Genomic DNA, 20,542 nt, shown 5'->3' on the forward strand with positions numbered 1-20,542 from the left:
CACTGAAAATAAAATCCTCATGTACAAAAGTGTTTCTCAAACTCGTTTACATTTTGTTAAACCACAGTCACAGTACCAGCAAGCATGCCTTTTAGTTTTCACAATGTGTTGGTGTATTGAGTCGATACCAAGAGTGAGTCAATAAACTCATCAGTCGAGGAAACTTGTGTCTGTCCATACCTGGAGGAATTGTAGTATGTATATTGTTGGAGGCAGACTCTTGCAGGTGTCAAGATGTAGCTATTAGAAACTTAAAAATTCTACAACAAAGGTGTGGTGTTACTGACCTGCCAGCTGACGCGAGAGGACAAATTCTCCACAATCAGACGGTTCTCAGTACGCATCGGAGGCGGATTGCGACTGGGGGGGGGGGGGGGGGGGGGAGAACATCATTAATGGCTCAGTCAGAGAAACAATACAGACTAGATAAAAACGAATACAGAAAACACCAGACGAGAAGGCAACATTTCAAGCTTACGATTATAAAATTACAAACACTATCAACACATCACTGCATTAATCAACCTCAGCAGATTCAGGTCTGTGTTGGTGCTCACCTCCGACTGTTCTGGGACCCTCGGCCACCATAGCGGTCGGAGAAGCGACCTCTGCCGCCGCTACAATGGACACAATGACTTTCCTTAAAAAAACTTATAAAGATTAGTGGACACAATGTAACACTGAGACCCGAGCTGAGACATCAGTGGTGCTGCCATGAAAACTAGCCTCAAAGTTTGTAAAATGTGCATAATGCAACTGTTGCAGATGGTTTTTGGATATTTCACTGTAGTTTGCACCAGAGGGCATCATTAGAATTGGTTTTATGTTGAAATTGTAATAATTTTTGGACGTATGCTTTGGTTTTTGCAAAAATATGAATGTTATACTGTGTTTCACAATAAGGAAAACTTTGAAGTTTAAATCTTATGGTTATTATATGACTATTTTATGTAAGTCCGGCCTACTCAATGTGGAAATGAACCGTTTGTGGCCTCTGGTTCAGTGTGGTTGTTGTGAGGCGATTATTAATAAATGTGGACTGCACCTTGAATACTGTTTAGGTTAACTCGACGTGTAGTGATGGGGGTTTTTTTTCTTCCAAAAACAGAAGCAACAAACTGGGCATGAATGTGTAAAGAGCGACACGCTTCCTCCCTCGTTCCCTCCTTCACTCACCACAAAGCCGAAGCCTCGCTTGAGGTCGATGTCTCGGATGCGGCCGTATCCCTTGAAGAACCGTTCCACATCCTTCTCTCTGGCGGATGGACTCAAATGTCCGATGAAAATACGGCAACCGCTCATGTCTGCCAGGGTTGGTTCGCTACAAGCGAAAACGAAACACAGAACATTATTCAGAGAAGACCGAGTCTGCATGACGAGGCAACCGCCACCGGCTGTATTAAGGAGTCTTGGCCTGTCCTTTTGAGGCCTTGTAGCGACATTAACCAACAAAGCGGGTTGCATGAAAATATAAAGTGCTGATACCCGCACCGCCAGAAAACACTGGCTCGGATAACAGTAGCCTCGCAGTAAGACTCGGAAACTCGGTATGTAAGAAGCGCGTACCTTTTGGAGCCGAGAGGTGATGAATGCCGTCGACAGTTTAACCGCTAAGAAAGTGGGCCCGTCCTCCAGCCACGTGACAGTTCGGACACTTTAGTTTCTGTTTGAAGGTTGTTCCAGGCCGAGGGGGCAGAGAAACTAAAAACCTGCTTTCCCAGCTCAGTGTGAACACGAGGAACATGTAGGTGAAGAATGTCATTTGCAAAGAAGGAATAATGGCTCTTGGTTCTCTGGAGAAGAGCACATAGAGAGGAAGGAACCAAGCCAAGAAGAGTCTTGTATATTAAGGTCATCCAGTGCGCGTACCCCCTCGCTCTGAGTGAGGGCAAATCAGCTCTGGCGTAGAGTTCACAGTGGTGAGTGAGGTGACCACAACCAGTCACAAACCTTAAGGCACAATGATACACTGCGTTCAAGGACTGCAGACATTTTGCTGAAGCACTCACATAAAGAACATCGCCATAGTCGATAAGTGGTAAGAATTTTACATTTATGAGCAATTAGGGAAAAACATGATTTGTTAAAAAATTTAATCCAATCTTGATTTTAAGTTTGTGAACTAACTAGATCTAGATCCTCTTGAGATGTCAGCTCCAGACCTTGAACCTTCCCTGGTTGGTCGTCAAACCTTGACCAGAACTAACCATCTCTCTCCTCATCGGGTACCTGGTTAGATCGGAGGTGGCAGCAGAATGAATATTAGGAGGTCTGGGCGGTGATACACTGAGCCGTGGACGATAGAGATGATTGGTGTGGGACGGCTTTTCACATACAGTAAGAGACATGAGCGTCATTGTACGATTCTCTATTTGGGCTGAGGGCCTGTGACGGCATGGGTGGTAGACCTGCAGGATGGAGTGGCAAAGGCTTGAACTCATGGTTGCTGTGGTCAGCGTGCTTCTGACCATGTTGCACTATTTAGTGCGCTGCTGCTTCACATCTGGCTGTGGCATTGATGCAGGCGGAGGTTTCCGGCTGTTTCACAACAGTCGATTGTAGATTGACATTTAGTCCTGAATGCTGCTGCACATACTCTTGCGTCCTGCTGTGCTGCATTGATTGGAGGAATTTGGTCCACCTGGGGCTGTTGTAGGTCTCCACCTTCATGCTCAGATGCCTCCCAAGCTTCAGCCTCAGCTCGAGCCGCTGCAGCTGCTTGCTGTGACTGGAGTTTATGCAAATCTGCTTCAAGTGCAACTTTTTGCTTCAAAATGTCTGCTTCTTGTGTTGCAAAGGAGTGCTGGACGCATGTGGCCTCAGCTTTTGCTCGTGATCTAGCGGCGGCTGCGGATGAAGAGGTGAGCCGACTGGAGCGTACGGGACCAGAGACACACAATTTAGTTCTCAGCGCCGGCTCCTGGGTGTGCGTAGAGGCGGCCATGTTGCAGTTTTTATCGATTGTTAAAACACAAAAAACCTGGATCCTGTAGCACAAAAACCCAAACCTTTTTCGTCATTCCCAAAAGCACACACACATTTCCCATAACCAAAAACCCAATTCACCTGTTTCCACACATGTCTAAATATTCAAACCTCTTTCTGTGTTTATTCAGCAAACACCTGCTCTCAATATAATTAACTCAAGTCATCATAACCTAGACTAAGAGATCACACCCGTCTCCAGGCGAAAACACTCAGCCTAAAAATTGTTAGCACACCCTCCATCAACTAATATTTAATTCTTACTTATTTGATAGTTTAATATTCTATTCTATCAATGTTCTCCTTTTTAACTGCTGCCTATGAAATTGTGAATAATCTCATTTGTTTTTTGTTGATTCATCCAACTGTTCCTGTTATGTATATGAGGTGATGGAGGGGAAAAAGCAGCAGGCAACCTGCATCTCGACCACCCTTCTGTAACTTGAATAAAGCAAGCAAAGAAGATGAATGGATGTATGAAATGCATTATTCTGAGTTTGGACTGTGAATGTTAAGTAACTGCATCCTCCAACACACCGCTCATATCGATGTGTTTTTATGTATTGGGTATTTAAAGCTTATATTATATTGTTCATGCATAATTCTTTATTGCATATATCTTACCTTATGTTTATTTTTGTATTTTCCTAGTTTGTCTACATATACTGATATATATATTTTTACCATTATGTTACATTTTGTTCAACCTTTGTGCATCCCACAAGCAAACATATAGTATGGGCTCATACAGGACATAAATTATTCCCCACTTTCCTCTCCACACATGAAGAAGTCGAAACGGAAAACATGTGGAAAGACTGGAAAGATTTCTGGCAGACACAAACAAAGTGAAGAGCACTCTGAGATCGAGAGGCTGAATGTTACTGAATGTTATCTCATTTAAAGGCTCCGGAGGTCAATGGCACTAGATGGCACAATTCATGTGCTGCGTGTGACTTGCAAAAGGAGTGACACCTTGAAGCGAAGAGAAGGGAAGCGAAGCAAAGAGAGGAGAAGAGAAGAGAAGAGAAGAGAAGAGAAGAGAAGAGAAGAGAAGAGGAGAAGAGAAGAGAAGAGAAGAGAAGAGTAGAGAAGAGAAGACCTTTGAGGAAACAGGTAATCATAATCCAGCCTGCAAACAAAATCTGTCAAATTTAAACTACAAGCTGAGAAAGCTGCTTGTTTCTGGGGAATCATCCTCAAAGTGTCTTTTGCCTGTTATTTATTTTTATTTTATTTTTTTTCTCACTTTATCACAATCTGACCTCCGTGAAAACTTAAGCAATTCTCACTTTCAAGACAGTTTCTACCAGGTTGACGCTTTCCTGGAGACTTGTTGTTATGTTGCTTTAAAAAAAAAAAAAAAAGAAAATCCTACCTGTGCTTCTTTTCATGAGTTCAAAATAGACATGTGAAATCCTGTGAGAAGCAATTTGTCTGAGCACAGCGCGCAAGCATGCCAGGAGGGAGGATGCGGTTGTCAAATATGTAGATACAATAGAAGTTGATTTCTCATTGAAGCACAAAGGAGCGTCAAGGAATCAGTGAAAAGCTCCGTGTGTTTCTTCTTTATGGCAAAGAAAACCGTGTTTCTTTTCTGAAATATTAAGAAAAGTTACCTGATGTTTGGAATATGACCCACATGGATTTTTAAAATGATCCATAAACATCTTTTAATAAACTACCCACATGGAAAACATGAGAAATTATAGCTCGGAGTTTTATACGGTTATGCAAAAATCCACATTCATGCAGCTCCTGCAAAGCTTTCTACATTGTATCATTCCAGCCGATCCCAGCTCACTTTGCTGGCAGCGTTCACCGGGGACAGTTTATCACAGAGCAAACACACAGAGAGATAAACTATCACACACTCACACATATGGGCAATCTAGAGTCACTGATTAAAGTTCAACATATGGATTTGGACCAGGAGAGTAAAGTGAAGGACAGAAAGGATCTTAACTGGACTCGAAGCCCTACCACTGTGATGACGAATAGGAATTGATGAGATCTTTATCGTTCTGATTCCATTTTTGAGTCTGCTCAAACGATTTGGATCTTTATTGATCCTCTTATCGATTCTCATTTGGAAATGAAAGCGGCAGTAATAACAGCAGAGGACGTGTTTAATTGTTGCTGCTGCTGTTGGGATGAGATTCACGCCGGAGCGGATCCAAAACAGGAGGTTACAAGTTATGGTACGTTGTCTGCGCACATGTTTCTGTATATTGGTCATATTTCCTCCCTTGGATGAAATATCCACTTTGAAAGTACATGTAGTACGAGTTGTCCCGTTGCTATCATTTGTCGTGAAATGTGTTCAAACTTTCAAGCATTTGTGCATACAAGTTGATCAAACGACACAGTTTGATTTCTTTAAAAAAAGAGAGAAAGAATGAGAATCTTTTTATCCTTATGAACCCACAATATAATCTTTTTCCTACATATTGTATTTTATTTTATCTGTGTTGTCTTTTTGCATGAAAAACACCCTTTAAAGCCAAAATGTGCTGCAGTTGCCACTAAAATAACACGTGTGTAATTATAAAGTAGTCCTGTCTGCTCATTTTAATTGCACAATGGGGAATTTAATTTCACAATTTTCCTTAACTTTGTCATATATCTCAGCGGATTTTTGTTCGATGCTGTGTAAAGATCGGTTTTGGTTACTACTGCTTCCATTTACAACTCCGCTTGTACAACAAAATGTCATTGAATATGAAGTAAATCTGCAGTTTTCTTTTTTTTTTTTCCAAGACCGCAGAAAACGATTTCAGCATCCAGTCTGTGTTAAATGACCCAAACGCACAAATATCCTTCGTTGAAAGGCTACTACTAACTGCTACTAATGCTGCTGATATTTATTATTATTCCGTGGAATACAAAAAAAGCCCACAAAAATAGCAGAAACAAGTACTTCAGGATCCGTCAGAGAAATAACACTGCAATGGTTTGATCATTACGCTCTGATAGAGTCCGGTTTGGACAATTTCTTTTTGTAAATTGTGTCCTCACAGTGAGTCATGAGTCTAGTATAGGGTTTCTGTTTGAAATATGTTTTCTAGGCAGTCACATTGTTGATTATTTACTGTACTCCCTTGACTAAACCATATTTTCTGTTGCTGATTCACTCATGTTCTGCTCTGAAGGTCAAAGGGAACACTCAGTGACATTTTAAACATGTCAGATTCTCCTCACACATGTTTTAGTCTCGTCTAACTGCGCTTTCTGTGTTTTCCAGTTACAGCTCACGATCTTACATGGAAGACATCATGGATTACACAACCGATCTGTTACCTGATCTTAATCTGGGGGAAAATGTCAGCTTCCTGTTCAATTTGACTGCTAGTAACTCCAGCATGGTCTACACTGGCTTGTCACCAGCAATGAATAAAGCCATCAGCACTATTCTGATTGTGGCGTTAACCATTAACATGGTGTCAATGGGATGCACCATGGAGATATCCAAGATCAAGGTGAACTCAGCAAGTCTGCCCGTTTACGTTCACTATGCATGTATAATATAGATCCACTTTATGGTTTTATTAAGGTGGTTTTTATTGCGCCCTTTGTCCTTTTCAGAAAAACATACTAAAACCTAAAGGAGTGGCAATCGCAATTCTGGCACAGTACGGGGTGATGCCTCTCACTGCCTTCGCTCTATCAAAGGTTGGTATCCCGGCAGGATTCATGTTGCATGCCTTCATTCTTGTAGACAGGGATCGTTTCATCCAAGTTAAGGTTGTCTCCCAGCAAACATTACGTGATCACAAGTCCTTCACGGGGCTAATATAGAAAGGCCCACAATCACAATAATGCCCACAGGCATTTTAGATTCATCAATCTGTGGAGTACACACACATGCGGATGGAAGACATGCAACTAAAATGGGCCGATCCTTTATCCTTCCATCTTCAATCCTGCTTTATTCTTTTGTAATCGTCAACATTTAGATTAACCCAATGAAAATGTCAGCATTCAAATGCTGATTTACAAACTTTTGTTGGAATAATAATGGAAATAAACATTAAAATTGATGAATGTGAATCTGAACTTTTCAATAAATTCAGATTCTACTTTATTCACTAAGATGCACATTCAAGAATTTTCCCTCCAGCCTCAGTGGTGATCGCCAAGTATTCAGAAGATGTTATGATATCAAAAATAAATGTGGTGACGTCTATTTATACACGAGGCGTTGTTGTGGAAATTCTGCAAAGACGTTAGTGCGGTTCAAAACGCAAGGATAATCATTTCCAGTGTAGCTATACTTGAAAATTCTCATAATGATTAAAATAAGAGAGAAACAGCAAAAACACCAACTCATAATATTATTTACATTGGTGCTGTAAAATGATAAATTCAACACTCTGAACTCCCCTCACATTAAAACACTTGTGCTTGTGTGGTGTTGCAGGCGTTCCAGCTCGAGGGCATGATGGCAGTGGCAGTGTTGATCTGTGGCTGCAGTCCTGGAGGAGCTTTCTCCAACATCCTGGCTCTGGCTCTAAAGGGGGACATGAACCTCAGGTAGATTGTTGAAGCTGAGCTTGGTAGCAGATTATACTGCTTCATAATAACTTCTGGCCCCAGAATGACTTACATGTATTTAAGGTTAAGAATTACACCTGGACTTCGGTTAAGTCAGTGGTTCTCAACTTGTTCTGCAGCAAAGACATTACTGCTACATCTACTTTAGACTTCACTGCTCCACTACTTTATATTAACTGTTTGAGACAAGCGACACATTCAGTACTTTCAAGAAATGTCACAAAAAATTTTACCTCTCGCCCCCGGCTGGCTCAGTTGGTAGAGCATGAGACTCACAATCTCAAGGTAGTGGGTTGATGTCCCACGCTGGGTGCCACCTTCCCTCGGGCTCACCACCCGCAGGGAAGGTTCTTAATCGGTGCAATGTGATCTGGGTGACGGTGCTCAGACTGCCACTCCCGCGACCCGGAAATGGATAAGTGGGAGAGTATGGGTGGATGGAAATGACCTCTCTATCTAAAAATATCTTTCAAAACAAACGCAGCACTCTGAAAGGGGTGTAGGGTTAACACAACCCAGTAAATCGATGAATATAAAAGTAAGTCTGAATTTCGATTGTTCAAATCATCATGAGGTACAAGCAGGGATCCTGTCCTTTTATATCCTGGCTATCACAATAAAGGACATTAAAGCATCATATTATTATGCATAGGAGAGAGCGAGAGCGAGAGAGAGAGAGAGAGAGAGAGAGAGAGAGAGAGAGAGAGAGAGAGAGAGAGAGAGAGAGCGAGAGAGAGAGAGAGAGAGAGAGAGAGAGAGAGAGAGAGAGAGAGAGAGAGAGAGAGAGAGAGAGAGAGAGAGAGAGAGAGAGAGAGTAGAATAAAGTAGAGCCCCTTTTTTTCATGCTGCTAGGCTACAAAGTTACAAAAAAAGGTGCCAACGTGCATCTTGATACTGAATGATCTGCACAGGTTATTATTTTTAAAATAATAAGAGTAACAATGTGATGCAACTTTGTGTTTATTTTCAAACCCCAGCAGCAACAAAACAAAGCTCTGTAAAGAGAGGTGTGTGCATTATACATGTGGTTTTGGACGTTCTGTCTTTATTTCACATTCGTCACATATCTGAAGTTAATAAAACCATTTAAATAGGTGCTTCGTGTGGAGATTAGCTACCTGTCATATATCATTAAAAAGAACAGCATCGTGTAATTTGTAAGAGAAAACCTCAAGACAATAAAAAGACTTTTATAATGTTTACATGATATGCGTTTTACACAAGTCTAAAGGTGAAGGTGTAGAGTGCAGTGGCCCCGAGCTATTCAGTGATGGTATAGATGAAGCAAAATGTTCAGGAAGAGCAACTTGACCTGGCTCATGTCACCTCGTGTCACATATGTCATAAATAAAAAAAAAATTAAATACAAAATAGTCACAACATGCTGCAAGAGAAAAGGTCACAGTTGGTGATTATTCAGAGTCTCTATTAAAACTGGCTCATCCTTTATGAGGGTAAAGAAATCTTATGGATTTATACAGCAGCAACAGTAACAGTTTCCATGTATTTTTCTAAAAGCAGAAAATAAGCAATTAAAAAAAAACGGGGTTTCATTTACACTCGACACAGAAGACTATGGTCATATTTTGCCATTTTTCTCTGAGGAAGAACCGTAACCTGCAGGAAGCTCCACTTCTCCACACATGATAACCACAGACTTAAACGTAGACTCAACCCTACCTTTGAGTCACTGCAGTGAACTAAATGAAGACAAAACAAAGGCTAGAATGTCACATGAAGGATTTTGGACAAAACTAATAGTAATGTTTGCAACTGTCCTGGTGCAAGACAAGAACCCAGCACCCTGACCTGCTTTATCATGCAGGGGGGAATAAAACCCTCGACACCGGAACTAAACAGAATCCAAAGGTGGAAAACGGTGAAAACAACGATCAGAAGCAATCCTCCTCAGCAAACTAGACTGCAACTGGAAAACAGATTTGCTGATAGAAGACATTGAATCTCTGTCTGATGTCCTCACGGATGGAGAGTCCAAAGAGAATTTGGTGTGAAGACACCGAACTGCTGTGTTTTACCAAAGATGTAGTCTGACTTGATAGAAAGCATTTTGGACATTCTGCATGTGAAAAGAATTGGTGCTGCACATTGGGTTTGATTAAGTGTTTTAGAGGCACTGGGCAGCTTTCAGCTATTATCAAATGCATTTTATTGACAAGTCGGTTGAAATTGTTTGGCTCAAATTCTACACTTGAGTGAGCCCGCTTGGGTCCTCTCGGACGGGTCTGCAGATCCAGGTCTCTCTCTGAGACAGAGTTTGCAGGCGGGCGTGAATCTTACTGATGAAGTAACGGAGGTGAGTGAGTCTCCAGGTGAGCAGACTGGATTGTGGGAAGCAGAGCTGAATGCCGGCTGGTGGATACTAGTCTGATCACAGAGTGAGTCTGGAGTGCTGGTCAAAGAGCTGATTAGAGCTGAGCAGGTTGGGTCTTCACACTGAAGGCCGAAACGAGCAGAAGTCATCAGGAGCGTTCAAACAACCAGACATCCTGCAGCTTTGTGTGCCAGAAACAGACTGAATGAGCACTACGGTCCAGCGTTGAGTGGAGTCTGAAGGCCAGTGAAGTAGTGTGGGTCATCAGGTCAATGAGCGCCACCCGGCACCTCAGGTGAGTTGAATCAGGTCGTTATCCAGCCACAGCCACAGCTGGACACGCCCACCTGGAGATGGCAGGAGAAAGAAATGGTGGAAAACCACAGAGCGTGACAGGATCCCTGTTTACCAGAAACCTGGTGGCTTTGCAACCAGGGGAGCAGTTCCAGAACGCCTGGATAAAAGTCTCTGTAAAGAGAACTTGTCGAAGATAGTTGAGCGGCGGGCCCATTTTGCCATGGCCCAGGCTTCGGCTCGGCTGCTCAGATGAGAGACGATGTAGGCGACTCTTGAATGCTCGTTGGGGTACAAACCCAATTGAAAGTCAAAACTAATCTCGCATTGCGTCAGGAGAGTCTGTGTCAATAGAGTCCCCAGAAAACTTGGCCAGGTGAGCCAGGAAGGCAGGAGGCAAAACCGGAACAGTCCAATGAGCTGGGAGCGTCACCTGTTTCCGATCCTCAATCTCTGAAATGCTGGACTAGTGCTGCGTTATTGTGTTATAAAGTTTATCCAGGAATGTCGCTAACGGCTCCCGCTGCTCCACAGAGTGACATCCCGGTACAGTCTGGGCTGCCAGAACTGGATCGGAGTCGGCTGGGTTCAGAGTTAGATTGATGGTTCTGTGATGTGACGTCAGAGACACGAAGGAACAATGACGATAGGGCACAGAAACATGAGGGAAGGAGGTTTAAAACACTGGGACAGGGAGGACACGGGTGAAACACACACAAGACAGGTGAGTCAATACAAAACAGGAAGTGACAACAGGTGAGAGAGGCGGACTTGATTATGACACATGCGGACAATTGACGCCAGCGTCTGGACTCTGCGAAGGTTTCTTCCCGTTAGAGGGAGTTTTTCCTTTCCACAGTCGCTATGCTTGCTCACGTGAATCTGTTGGGTTATTCCCTGTAAAAAGCACCTTGAAATAACTGTGTTGTATTTGGTGCTATATAAATAAAGTTGAATTGAAATGAATTAAATCTGCGTTGACTTTGACTGTCTAGTTATTGTTGGGGTTTTGATTTTCATGTGGATAAACCACAGGAAAGAGAGACCAAATCACTGTTTCAGGTTCTTGGTAATTAGGAACTGTCTGACCATTCCTGTATTTTTCTTTTTGAGAGACACTTCCACTCAAAATACAACATCTAAAGTCAACTTCCTGCTTCTTCAACATTCTCTCTGCCAGCGGAACCGGAGCGACTGCTGGGGTTAGTGGGCCGGGCTCGGCGTCGCGGTCTGTGTCAGGGTGGGGGTTTGGGGTGGTCGGTCTTCCCGGGGGCCTTTCTGGGCCCTCAACTCTTTGCGCTTGTCTCTTGGGGGCTGTTGGCCACATCTCCTTGCCCTGTTGTTCACTGGTCAGGCGGGTTGGACCCACACTTGCATCACCTCCTAAACCACACCACAATCACCCCACACTTAATTCACTACATACACCCACAACTGGGGTGAAGGATTCGGGCGGAACGGGAAGGGGTTTCCAGTGAGGAAGACTCCCGAGCAGTGGTCCCCTGCTGCCCTCTGTTGGGACTCTGCCTTGCCCATACACGCACCCTATATTAATGTACCACACAGCACCTTAGCTAACACCAAGTCACAGGGTTGGGGAATGTTGCTCATCATGGATCGTGAAACATATTAAAAAGGGAGGGATGGTGACCATCACATTCCCCGTTGTGGTCGGGGTGGGGGACTGCCCCCTTGCCTCGCTCCTTTTAGGTGGGCGTCGGGGCGTCGGGAACCTCGGGTGTGGTGGCTGTTCTCTGCAGTCCTTCAGGTGTCTGGGCGTCGTAATCCTGTGGCCCGTGGCGGTGACGGTCTGGGGAGCTCTGCCACGCCTGGACCAGACTTCAGGACTCTTTTGGTAGCCTCACCTGCATGGGTGAGAATCACTCCGACTTATGACAAGACCCAAGGATGTTCCGAATCCCCCCAGAACTCATCGGGCATAGTTGGAAAAACACTGGGTACCTGTATCTGCCATCTTGGCAGAAATGCAGACCACTGGTGCCATTGTAGACCATTTTTTGTCATTTTGTATCTGTGCAATGTGAAGTGTTCCTTCCTCTTTCCCTGCAGCATCGTGATGACCACCTCCTCCACGGTGCTGGCTCTGGGCATGATGCCGCTCCTGCTCTACCTTTACTGCCAGGGCTTCCACAACCTGCACAAGCTTCTGCCTTACACCCAGATCATTGCATCGCTGGCCTCGATCCTCGTGCCCTGTGGCATCGGCATTATCATCAACCACTACAAGCCAAAGTATGCCAACATCTTCATGAAGGTTAGTACGAGCCCCTTGGGGGGGGGGGGGGGGGGGGACGGAAAATGAGTTACTGGCAAACTAAAAACCAAATAACCAGTTGGCATGGCAGTTACAGTGTTAAAAAGTAACATTGGATCCAGATTGGCCCTCTCTCTCACTCGCTCTCGCTCTCGCTCTCTCACTCTCACTCTCACACTCTCACTCTCACTCTCACTCTCACTCTCACTCTCACTCTCTCTCTCTCTCTCTCTCTCTCTCTCTCTCTCTCTCTCTCTCTCTCTCTCTCTCTCTCTCTCTCTCTCTCTCTCTCTCTCTCTCTCAATGAAAGCGAGTCAATGAGACCGATCTTAAAGTGTCAGAGAAAAATGACAATAATACAGCCGTGTGGACTTTATCAACCTTTCGTGATGCAAGAGACCATTGTGGTGGACTTCCCCCTTGTCTTGCACACTAACAATGATGACCTAATGATTGATATGAAAAAAAACGTGGACATGTTGAAAAAGATGCCAGTTTGTTTGTTATTCAACGATAATTCAAATTACAATCAACAATTTTAAGATATTGACATGAACGCTGATACATTTTATTTGTGTAGAAAAAGCTCCTCTCATTCCCAGTTAGTAAACAAGGTCTGTATCTAAAAAGATGTGAAACATTATGAAACCATTTTTAGTCTAATTCTCAAAAAACTTGTGATATTTTATATAAAACTTGACTTGTGTTTAATGTTTGCCATTTTTACACTGATATATGTATATATATATATATATATATATATATATATGTCAATATTTCTTACTTTGACAGTCTCAGATGGAACAATGACCCTCAGAAAGGCTCTTGGATTAAAATGTACCGCTTACAAGAATTTTACTGACTGTCTGGTAAATGGTTAGTACAGGCCCAACTGAAGCATACAAGTTCATTTCCTCAATAAAACCTATTGTTGCTTGCAGTAAAAAGTGAAGCCTGCAGGTGGGGCAAAAGAGGCATAAGGGAATAAGTACTGAAGAACTGTACTTTACTTTTCAGTGGCAGGTTGGAGAGACATACAGTAGCCACGAGCATTCGTGTTATTGTGGCGTTGCATAGATATTTTGAGCAAATGTCAACAAATGAAGGTGCCTCACGGTTGTTAAAGTTCAGGAATGTTTGTGTTTTTGATACATTTGTCTTTGTAATCATGACTTTGCACACAAACTAACATTCAACAGAAATGTGCATACTAATTTCTTTCATGCGACTTGTGCATATATATATATTATATATATCATTATATGACCCAATTAATCACAATTAAGCTTCAACCCTTTTGGTGCCATTTTTGATGGTAGACCACTAATCAGTCAATTTGTAAGTGGCTTCAGGTTTTCTGCAGAGAAATGAGAAATTAAGGTCATTTAAAAGAGGGTGGAGGCGGTTTTAATGGAAGTCTATGGTACAAATATAGTTACACTTCCAAATGTAATAAAAACATCTCACACAATCAAAAACACACTTCCTTAACAGTTTTCATGACTGGATAATAAAACAAAATGTCACAGTGAACCTACCTCACAACAACTGACACTCTCCTAACAGGACAAATGGGTTCAAATAATAAAAAGCCAGTTTATCACCTGACCTACAGTAAACATACGTTTTCCTTCTTGTGCCGCTGTCCTCAGGTCGGCGTCACCGTCTTGGTGGTTTGCGTCTTTGTAGTCATACTCTTGCTTGTTATCGAAATGGGGAGCGCTTTCATGATGGTGCTGGCTCCCAGCCTCATGGCCATCTGTGTTACCATGCCTATAATAGGCTACTCTTTTGGATACATCATCTCCTCGCTCTTCAGACTCAACCGCTCGTAAGTTTCAACATTCAGTCGCTCCACTGAGGGAAACGGTGACGAGCCTTTCTGCAATGTATGTATGACTTACGAAGAGACGTGTCCCCTCCCTTTAGGCAGCAGAGGACTGTTGCTATGGAAACAGGCTGTCAGAACGTCCAGCTGTGCACCGCCATCCTGAAGGTGGCCTTCCCGCCAGCAGAGATCGGCCCACTCTTCATGCTCCCCTTGATCTTTGGGCTCTTCCAGCTGATGGAGGCCACCTTGCTCATTGTCTTGTTCAGGTGTTATGAAAGGTTCACCGGCGAGGAGAAAGGTAAGGGAGGAAACCGCAACGCCAGGGGCAATGTGATATGAAGAGGCGAGGTCAAAAATGGAAGTGGGAAACACTCTTCACAGAGAATATATGGTCCATGTCCAAGTTCTGGTGCTAGAATAGCTTCTGAAGTTACACTGCCTGGCCAAGTAAAAAGGTCACCACCTAAAAAAAAAAAGATCACAGAATATAATATTTTGTTGAGCTTTGATTACGGCATGCTTTCGCTGTGGCATCGCTTCGATAAGCTTTAGCGATGTCACAAGATTTATTTTTGTCCAGTGTTGCATTGATTTTTCATCAAGATTCTCGATCGGTTCAGGTCTGGACTCTGGGGGCAAATCCATGTGTGAAAATGATCAGGATGCTTTTCCTGACCACATTTCGCCACGATTCTTCCAGTTTTTAATAAAGGGTTGGACAATTTTTAACCCAATAGTAGTTTTCTGAAATCTTAAGAATCTTCTGCCTGATGCATGCCAATGTTTTGACCTTCTCAAACTAACTTTTTTTTTTTAAACATGCTTGCTAAATGCAAAGCTGCTCATTGCATCAGCTGGGATTAAATAACTAGTCAGCTGGAAGATAATCGTCCATTGAGTAATCGTCCAACAAGAGACGTAAAACTGGAGAAACTATTTGTAGAAAGTGAAGTGAAAGAGAAGTTCTGTACTTTTGTTTTAAATTAATTTGTGTGTCTGATTGACAGAACCCTGCCAGGCAGTGACCGATGACGGCGTGAAGGAGCCTCTGAAAAAGCTGAACACAGATAAAAACCCAAAGGACCTCAGCTCCTCTGAAGTTTGAACCGTTTCTGACCAGAGACGATAAACTGTCGACCGCTGGGAACCAGGCAGCACCTTTATATAGGCAGATCATCATTGTAGTAACAAATGTAATGACCAGTTTTCACACAAAAGCAGTTTAGTTAAAACTCATTTATTGGTTACGTCTAGTCTTCCTACGTTATACAAACATCCCTCATAGTTGTCACTGAAAATAAAATCCTCATGTACAAAAGTGTTTCTCAAACTCGTCTACATTTTGTTAAACCACAGTCACATCAGTCACAGTACCAACAAGTATTCTTGGAATTACATTTAAATCCTTTTAACACAAGTCAGAAATCTGTACACAAACCCCCAAAATTAAAAAAAAAAATAAAAATGTTGCAAAAATCAAAAGCTTAACTGTCACTGAATGAACCAGGAGAAGACATGAAATCAAGTCACTATACATCTGTTTAACTCAGTAACTTTACACGAGGGCTCTCAATACAGAAGCTGCCAGTTATAAAGGTCTGTGAACAAGCTGGAAGCCGAGTTGAAATATGATCAATTCAAAAAAGGCTAAAAGAAAAAAAAAAAAAAAAAAGCCCATGCAAGCATCCCAATATACAGATGTCAACACAGTAGCTGTGGCAGGTACAAGTCTGAAAACATGAGGGGCGCGAAGAATGAGGTGAGCGTTGACGATCAATGAAAAGCATCTCAATACTGATAAAGAGCTGCTGTTCAAAGTTGACTGGCGTAGAGAGAAACACCGACGGACGCGCCGCTACACTCAGCAAGCTGTGCATCTGAAACCAGCGATGATGTCATTAAGGGAGGAAATAATCTGAAGTTTGCAATATTGCTCTTCATGTTTAATAACGTTTCTGTAAATGTGAAAAATCGAAGGGCATTCATGTAAAACAACCAAACTTTACTGAATGAAAACTCGTGTGGGCTTCAAGAAGAGCTTCAGCTCGTGTGTCGTCTCCTCTGAGCTGATTGTAATCCTACATGCCGCTTCCGCTGCTGATCACCGACGAGTCAAACGGCTCTTAGCGCTGGCTGTCTGTGGAGCGGGAGCGAGAACGGGAACGGGAACGTGAGCGAGAACGGGAACGGGAGACGGAAGATCTCTGGGCGGGGGCGGGGGAGGGAGGCGTGGCCGACTTGTTCATCTTGGAGCGTTTGGCCGCCTCCTTGGATTTGGAGCTCGGGGAGGAGGCGCCGCCTGCTGGCGAACGGCTGCGGGAGCGGGACGGCGTGCGGGAACGGGAGCGGGAACGAGAGCGGGAGCGAGAGCGAGAGCGGTTGTGAGCCTTGGCGGGGCTGCGGGAGCGCCTCGGGGAGCGAGACGCGGAACGACCTCGGGAACGGGAGCGAGAGCGGGAGGAGCTCTCAGACCGGGAACGACTTCTTGACCTGTGGAAGACCAGAGCAAGAATCATGAAAGACACAAAACACCTGCCGGTATTAATACAACTCTTAAGTTTAGGTTAAAGCTTCTGATTAACACGACAGCAGACCACTCACCTCTTCTTGGCTGCCTCAATGAGCTTGATTTTCCTGCCATTGATTTCTTTTCCAGAGAGTTTATCAAGGGCATTTTTCAGATCACTATAAGAGGCAAACTCAACCACCCTGGACACAAACAGAGTAAAATTAACGCCACATCAGATGTGATTCAATCCAACTGGCCCTGGTGTGGCGATGGGATGTGGGTCTTACCCTTCGTTGAGCTTGGGGCGATGTGCATCTGCAAATGTTACCTCGCCAGCTTGTCTCATGAAATCTTTGAGGTCCTACACAGGTAGACACCGGTCAATTCACGGAGAGGCACAGAACACAAACACAGGCTGAAATATGAACTGATTTACCCAAAAAGAGAGATGGTTAGAATGTGACAGGACTACACAGGCTACTGCAGATAAGGAGAGCGAGTCCAAGGACCTCAAATGTTTAACTCATTAAATTAAATGGGTGGGGTTTTTTTTTTCCTTTTCTTTTTTTTCTGAAAAGTAATTTGGTAATTTGACCAATTGTATGCCAGTGAATTTCGATACGAGCCAATCACGTGTTATTACTGGATACACGTTAAGATCCTTGGACAAACGTCTCATTAAGACTACAGAAAAATAAACACCATCTGCATAGACTGAACTGCAGTGGTGCCGCCTGGGCAGCATTTGGCACTAAGAGCCCCGTTGTCCCTGGCAAGGAGGGCACAGGGCTCCGCGCCGGGACCGCCCCTGCCTCGGCACCCCACCTCAGTAAAGAGAGTGAACAGGGTGGAAGAGAGGAAACTACTACCTGAGAGCGAAACCCCTTGGGGGCGGGCCGCAGGCTCTCCGAGCCCACCATAACCGGGATAACAGCAGATTATATCCATGGGCACCTGGGAGGAACTCACACTCTCTCTCGCGATGTGCGGGAACACCAGAGGGGGGAGGGGAGGGGGGGATATCGATCGATCGGAGCCCCTCAAATTAACGAACCATCGATCAATACGCCACCATCATCATCATCGACTCTCGCTCTTTCCTCTGCTTTCTCTCTGCCAATTCTGTTTCCTCTCTCTCGCTCTCAACCACACAGCAGGCGTTGCGAGCGAGCGAAGGGGGCCGCCAGCGCCTCTAGTGTGGAGCGAGTGCTCACATGACCAGCAGGCATCAACTAGGAGTAGGACAGACTGGCTGACACCACAGGCTCAACCCAGACAGAAGGACCCAGAAGGGGTTAACTCCACCATAAGCGAGCTCTTCCACATGACACAACAGTCAGGCTGGCAAATAAAGGGGTGAAGAATTGGTTAAAATTTGAAAAACAGGAACAAATTAAAAGAGTTTTGTTGTAGTTATTGCTTTTTGAGTCATTTAATAAACTGCATGTAGGTGCAGATAAATTTAGAGGTTCAAAGAATAAATTTGCTGTCACTCACAAATACTAGTCATACAATAAAATCAGCTACATCCGTTATTAGTACTGACTAGAACAGAGTCACTGTGTATTTAGCAGCAGTTCTACAGCTATATGTGTACACTGTATGTATATTGTTGGAGGCAGACTCTTGCAGGTGTCAAGATGTAGCTATTAGAAACTTAAAAATTCTACAACAAAGGTGTGGTGTTACTGACCTGCCAGCTGACGCGAGAGGACAAATTCTCCACAATCAGACGGTTCTCAGTACGCATCGGAGGCGGATTGCGACTGGGGGGGAAAGAAACATCATTAATGGCCCAGTCAGAGAAACAATATAGACTAGATAACAACGAATACAGAAAACACCAGACGAGAAGGCAACATTTCAAGCTTCCGATTATAAAATTACAAACACTATCAACACATCACTGCATTAATCAACCTCAGCAGATTCAGGTCTGTGTTGGTGCTCACCTCCGACTGTTCTGGGACCCTCGGCCACCATAGCGGTCGGAGAAACGACCTCCGCCGCCGCCACCGCTGCCGCCACCCCGGCCACGTCCGCCACGCAGACGGACACGAGCATGTTCAATCGTTACTCTGATGTCGCAAACAGAAGGTGTGAGGACCATTTAATGGAGCAATACAGATTTATTTTGAGTAACATACTCAGTGAAACTCTTTACCTTTCATTGCACAGTTCTTTGCCATCAAGCTCATACACGGCATCCTCAGCATCTCGGGGGTCATCAAACTCCTACAGCAGGCCACACATGTGAAAAGAGCAGCATTAAAACTGCAATACCGCTGTAATTCATCGGAGCAACACTTGATCTGAAAATGGCTTTACTCAGGGTAAACTTCTGCCACTGGTGTCAGACTGATGAGATTCATTTCAGGTACTACTTTAAAGCTGACAAATTATTTGTTCAGTCGCTGTCAAACATGAGGCCAGTGGGCCAAGATTGGCCTGCAAGAGGCTTCAATCCAGCCCGCCAAACAGCCACAGGAAGTTAAAATTTCCAAGGATACAGTGACTTTTCTTAAAGAACTTCATAAGACTAGTGGTCACAATCTAAGATTAGGACCCAAGCTGCGATATCAGTGGCACTGCCATGAAAACTAGCCTCAAAGTTTGTAAAAATGTGCATAATGCAACTGTTACAGACGGTCTTTTGGGGATATTTCGCTGTAGTTATCAGAGGGCATCATTAAAATTGGCTACATGTTGAAATTGTAGTCCTTTTCTCAGGTTTTTTTGTACAAATATCAATGTTATCTGTTCCACAATAAGGAAACACCCTAAAGTTTAAATTTTATAGTTATTATGTGACTATTTGTTATAAGTCCGGCCTACTCAATGTGGAAATGAACCGTTTGTGGCCTCTGAAAAGCAATGTATCCAGAGGTGGTGTTTACGAGCTCAACTTGCAAAGATCGGGAAGTTCAATCATTTATCCCTGTAGGAGAAAAAAAAACATGCAAATCATTATGGATAATTTCCTTTTATTGCTGGAAATTATAATTCTGCAGCACTTTGGTTCAGTGTGGTTGTTGTGAGGCGATTATTAATAAATGTGGACTGCACCCTGAATACGTCAGTAATAACTAACGCGGACTAATCTTGACTCACGACTGCCACCCAGCACACACGCGTGAAACGAGCGTAAAATCCACACTGTTTAGGTTAACTCGACGTGTAGTGATGTTTTATTTTTTCTTCCACAAACAGAAGCAACAAACTGGGCATGAATGTGTAAAGAGCGACACGCTTCCTCCCTCGTTCCCTCCTTCACTCACCACAAAGCCGAAGCCTCGCTTGAGGTCGATGTCTCGGATGCGGCCGTATCCCTTGAAGAACCGTTCCACATCCTTCTCTCTGGCGGATGGACTCAAACGTCCGATGAAAATACGGCAACCGCTCATGTCTGCCAGGGTTGGTTCACTACAAACGAAAACGAAACACAGAACATTATTCAGAGAAGACCGAGTCTGCATGACGAGGCAACCGCCACCGGCTGTATTAAGGAGTCTTGGCCTGTCCTTTTGAGGCCTTGTAGCGACATTAACCAACAAAGCGGGTTGCATGAAAATATAAAGTCCTGATACCCGCACCGCCAGAAAACACTGGCTTGGATAACATTAGCCTCGCAGTAAGACTCGGAAACTCGGTATGTAAGAAGCGCGTACCTTTTGGAGCCGAGAGGTGATGAATGCTGTCGACAGTTTAACCGCTAAGTCTTGAATCAAACAAAATGGAGCCTCGCCGTGTTCGGTAAAGTGG

At 43.8% G+C, this 20,542-nt stretch overlaps 3 protein-coding genes across 3 annotated transcripts; 1 reads left to right on the top strand and 2 right to left on the bottom strand.

Annotated features, from left to right (window-relative positions):
* Positions 1-222: 222 nt before the first annotated feature.
* LOC308126587 (serine/arginine-rich splicing factor 5-like) lies at positions 223-1,302 on the bottom strand (the record flags this gene model as incomplete). Its single annotated transcript, XM_080491088.1, has 3 exons — positions 223-360; positions 558-617; positions 1,145-1,302. 3 exons carry the CDS (start codon positions 1,300-1,302, stop codon positions 261-263), a joined length of 318 nt encoding a protein of 105 aa, XP_080347214.1. The 3' UTR covers positions 223-260.
* A 1,374-nt stretch (positions 1,303-2,676) lies between these two features.
* Positions 2,677-15,376, top strand: slc10a1 (solute carrier family 10 member 1; the record flags this gene model as incomplete). The annotated part of the gene is made up of 9 exons (XM_080491089.1): positions 2,677-2,724; positions 2,842-2,861; positions 6,230-6,464; positions 6,571-6,657; positions 7,406-7,518; positions 12,236-12,440; positions 14,093-14,271; positions 14,370-14,569; positions 15,279-15,376. 9 exons carry the CDS (start codon positions 2,677-2,679, stop codon positions 15,374-15,376), a joined length of 1,185 nt encoding a protein of 394 aa, XP_080347215.1.
* Positions 15,377-15,492: 116 nt separating this feature from the next.
* On the bottom strand, positions 15,493-20,542 carry srsf5b (serine and arginine rich splicing factor 5b). Its single transcript, XM_080490593.1, has 8 exons — positions 20,449-20,542; positions 20,059-20,203; positions 18,945-19,015; positions 18,733-18,858; positions 18,474-18,546; positions 17,068-17,141; positions 16,873-16,980; positions 15,493-16,761 (listed from the first exon to the last, which is right to left on the bottom strand). The coding sequence occupies exons 2-8, from the start codon at positions 20,182-20,184 to the stop codon at positions 16,395-16,397; spliced, it is 945 nt and encodes a 314-aa protein (XP_080346719.1). The 5' UTR covers positions 20,185-20,203; positions 20,449-20,542; the 3' UTR covers positions 15,493-16,394.

This window comes from Lipophrys pholis, assembly GCF_963383615.2.
Source record: "Lipophrys pholis genome assembly, chromosome: 21".
Taxonomy (NCBI): domain Eukaryota; kingdom Metazoa; phylum Chordata; class Actinopteri; order Blenniiformes; family Blenniidae; genus Lipophrys; species Lipophrys pholis.

Bases quoted from the DNA above. Each gene is read 5' to 3' on its own strand.
- srsf5b (XM_080490593.1), bottom strand. From the start codon at position 20,184: ATGAGCGGTTGCCGTATTTTCATCGGACGTTTGAGTCCATCCGCCAGA. The intron at 19,016-20,058 runs GTGAGTGAAGGA...GGCCTGCTGTAG, and splicing joins AGCGAGGCTTCGGCTTTGTG to GAGTTTGATGACCCCCGAGA. The intron at 18,547-18,732 runs GTGAGCACCAAC...TTTCCCCCCCAG, and splicing joins GGGTCCCAGAACAGTCGGAG to TCGCAATCCGCCTCCGATGC.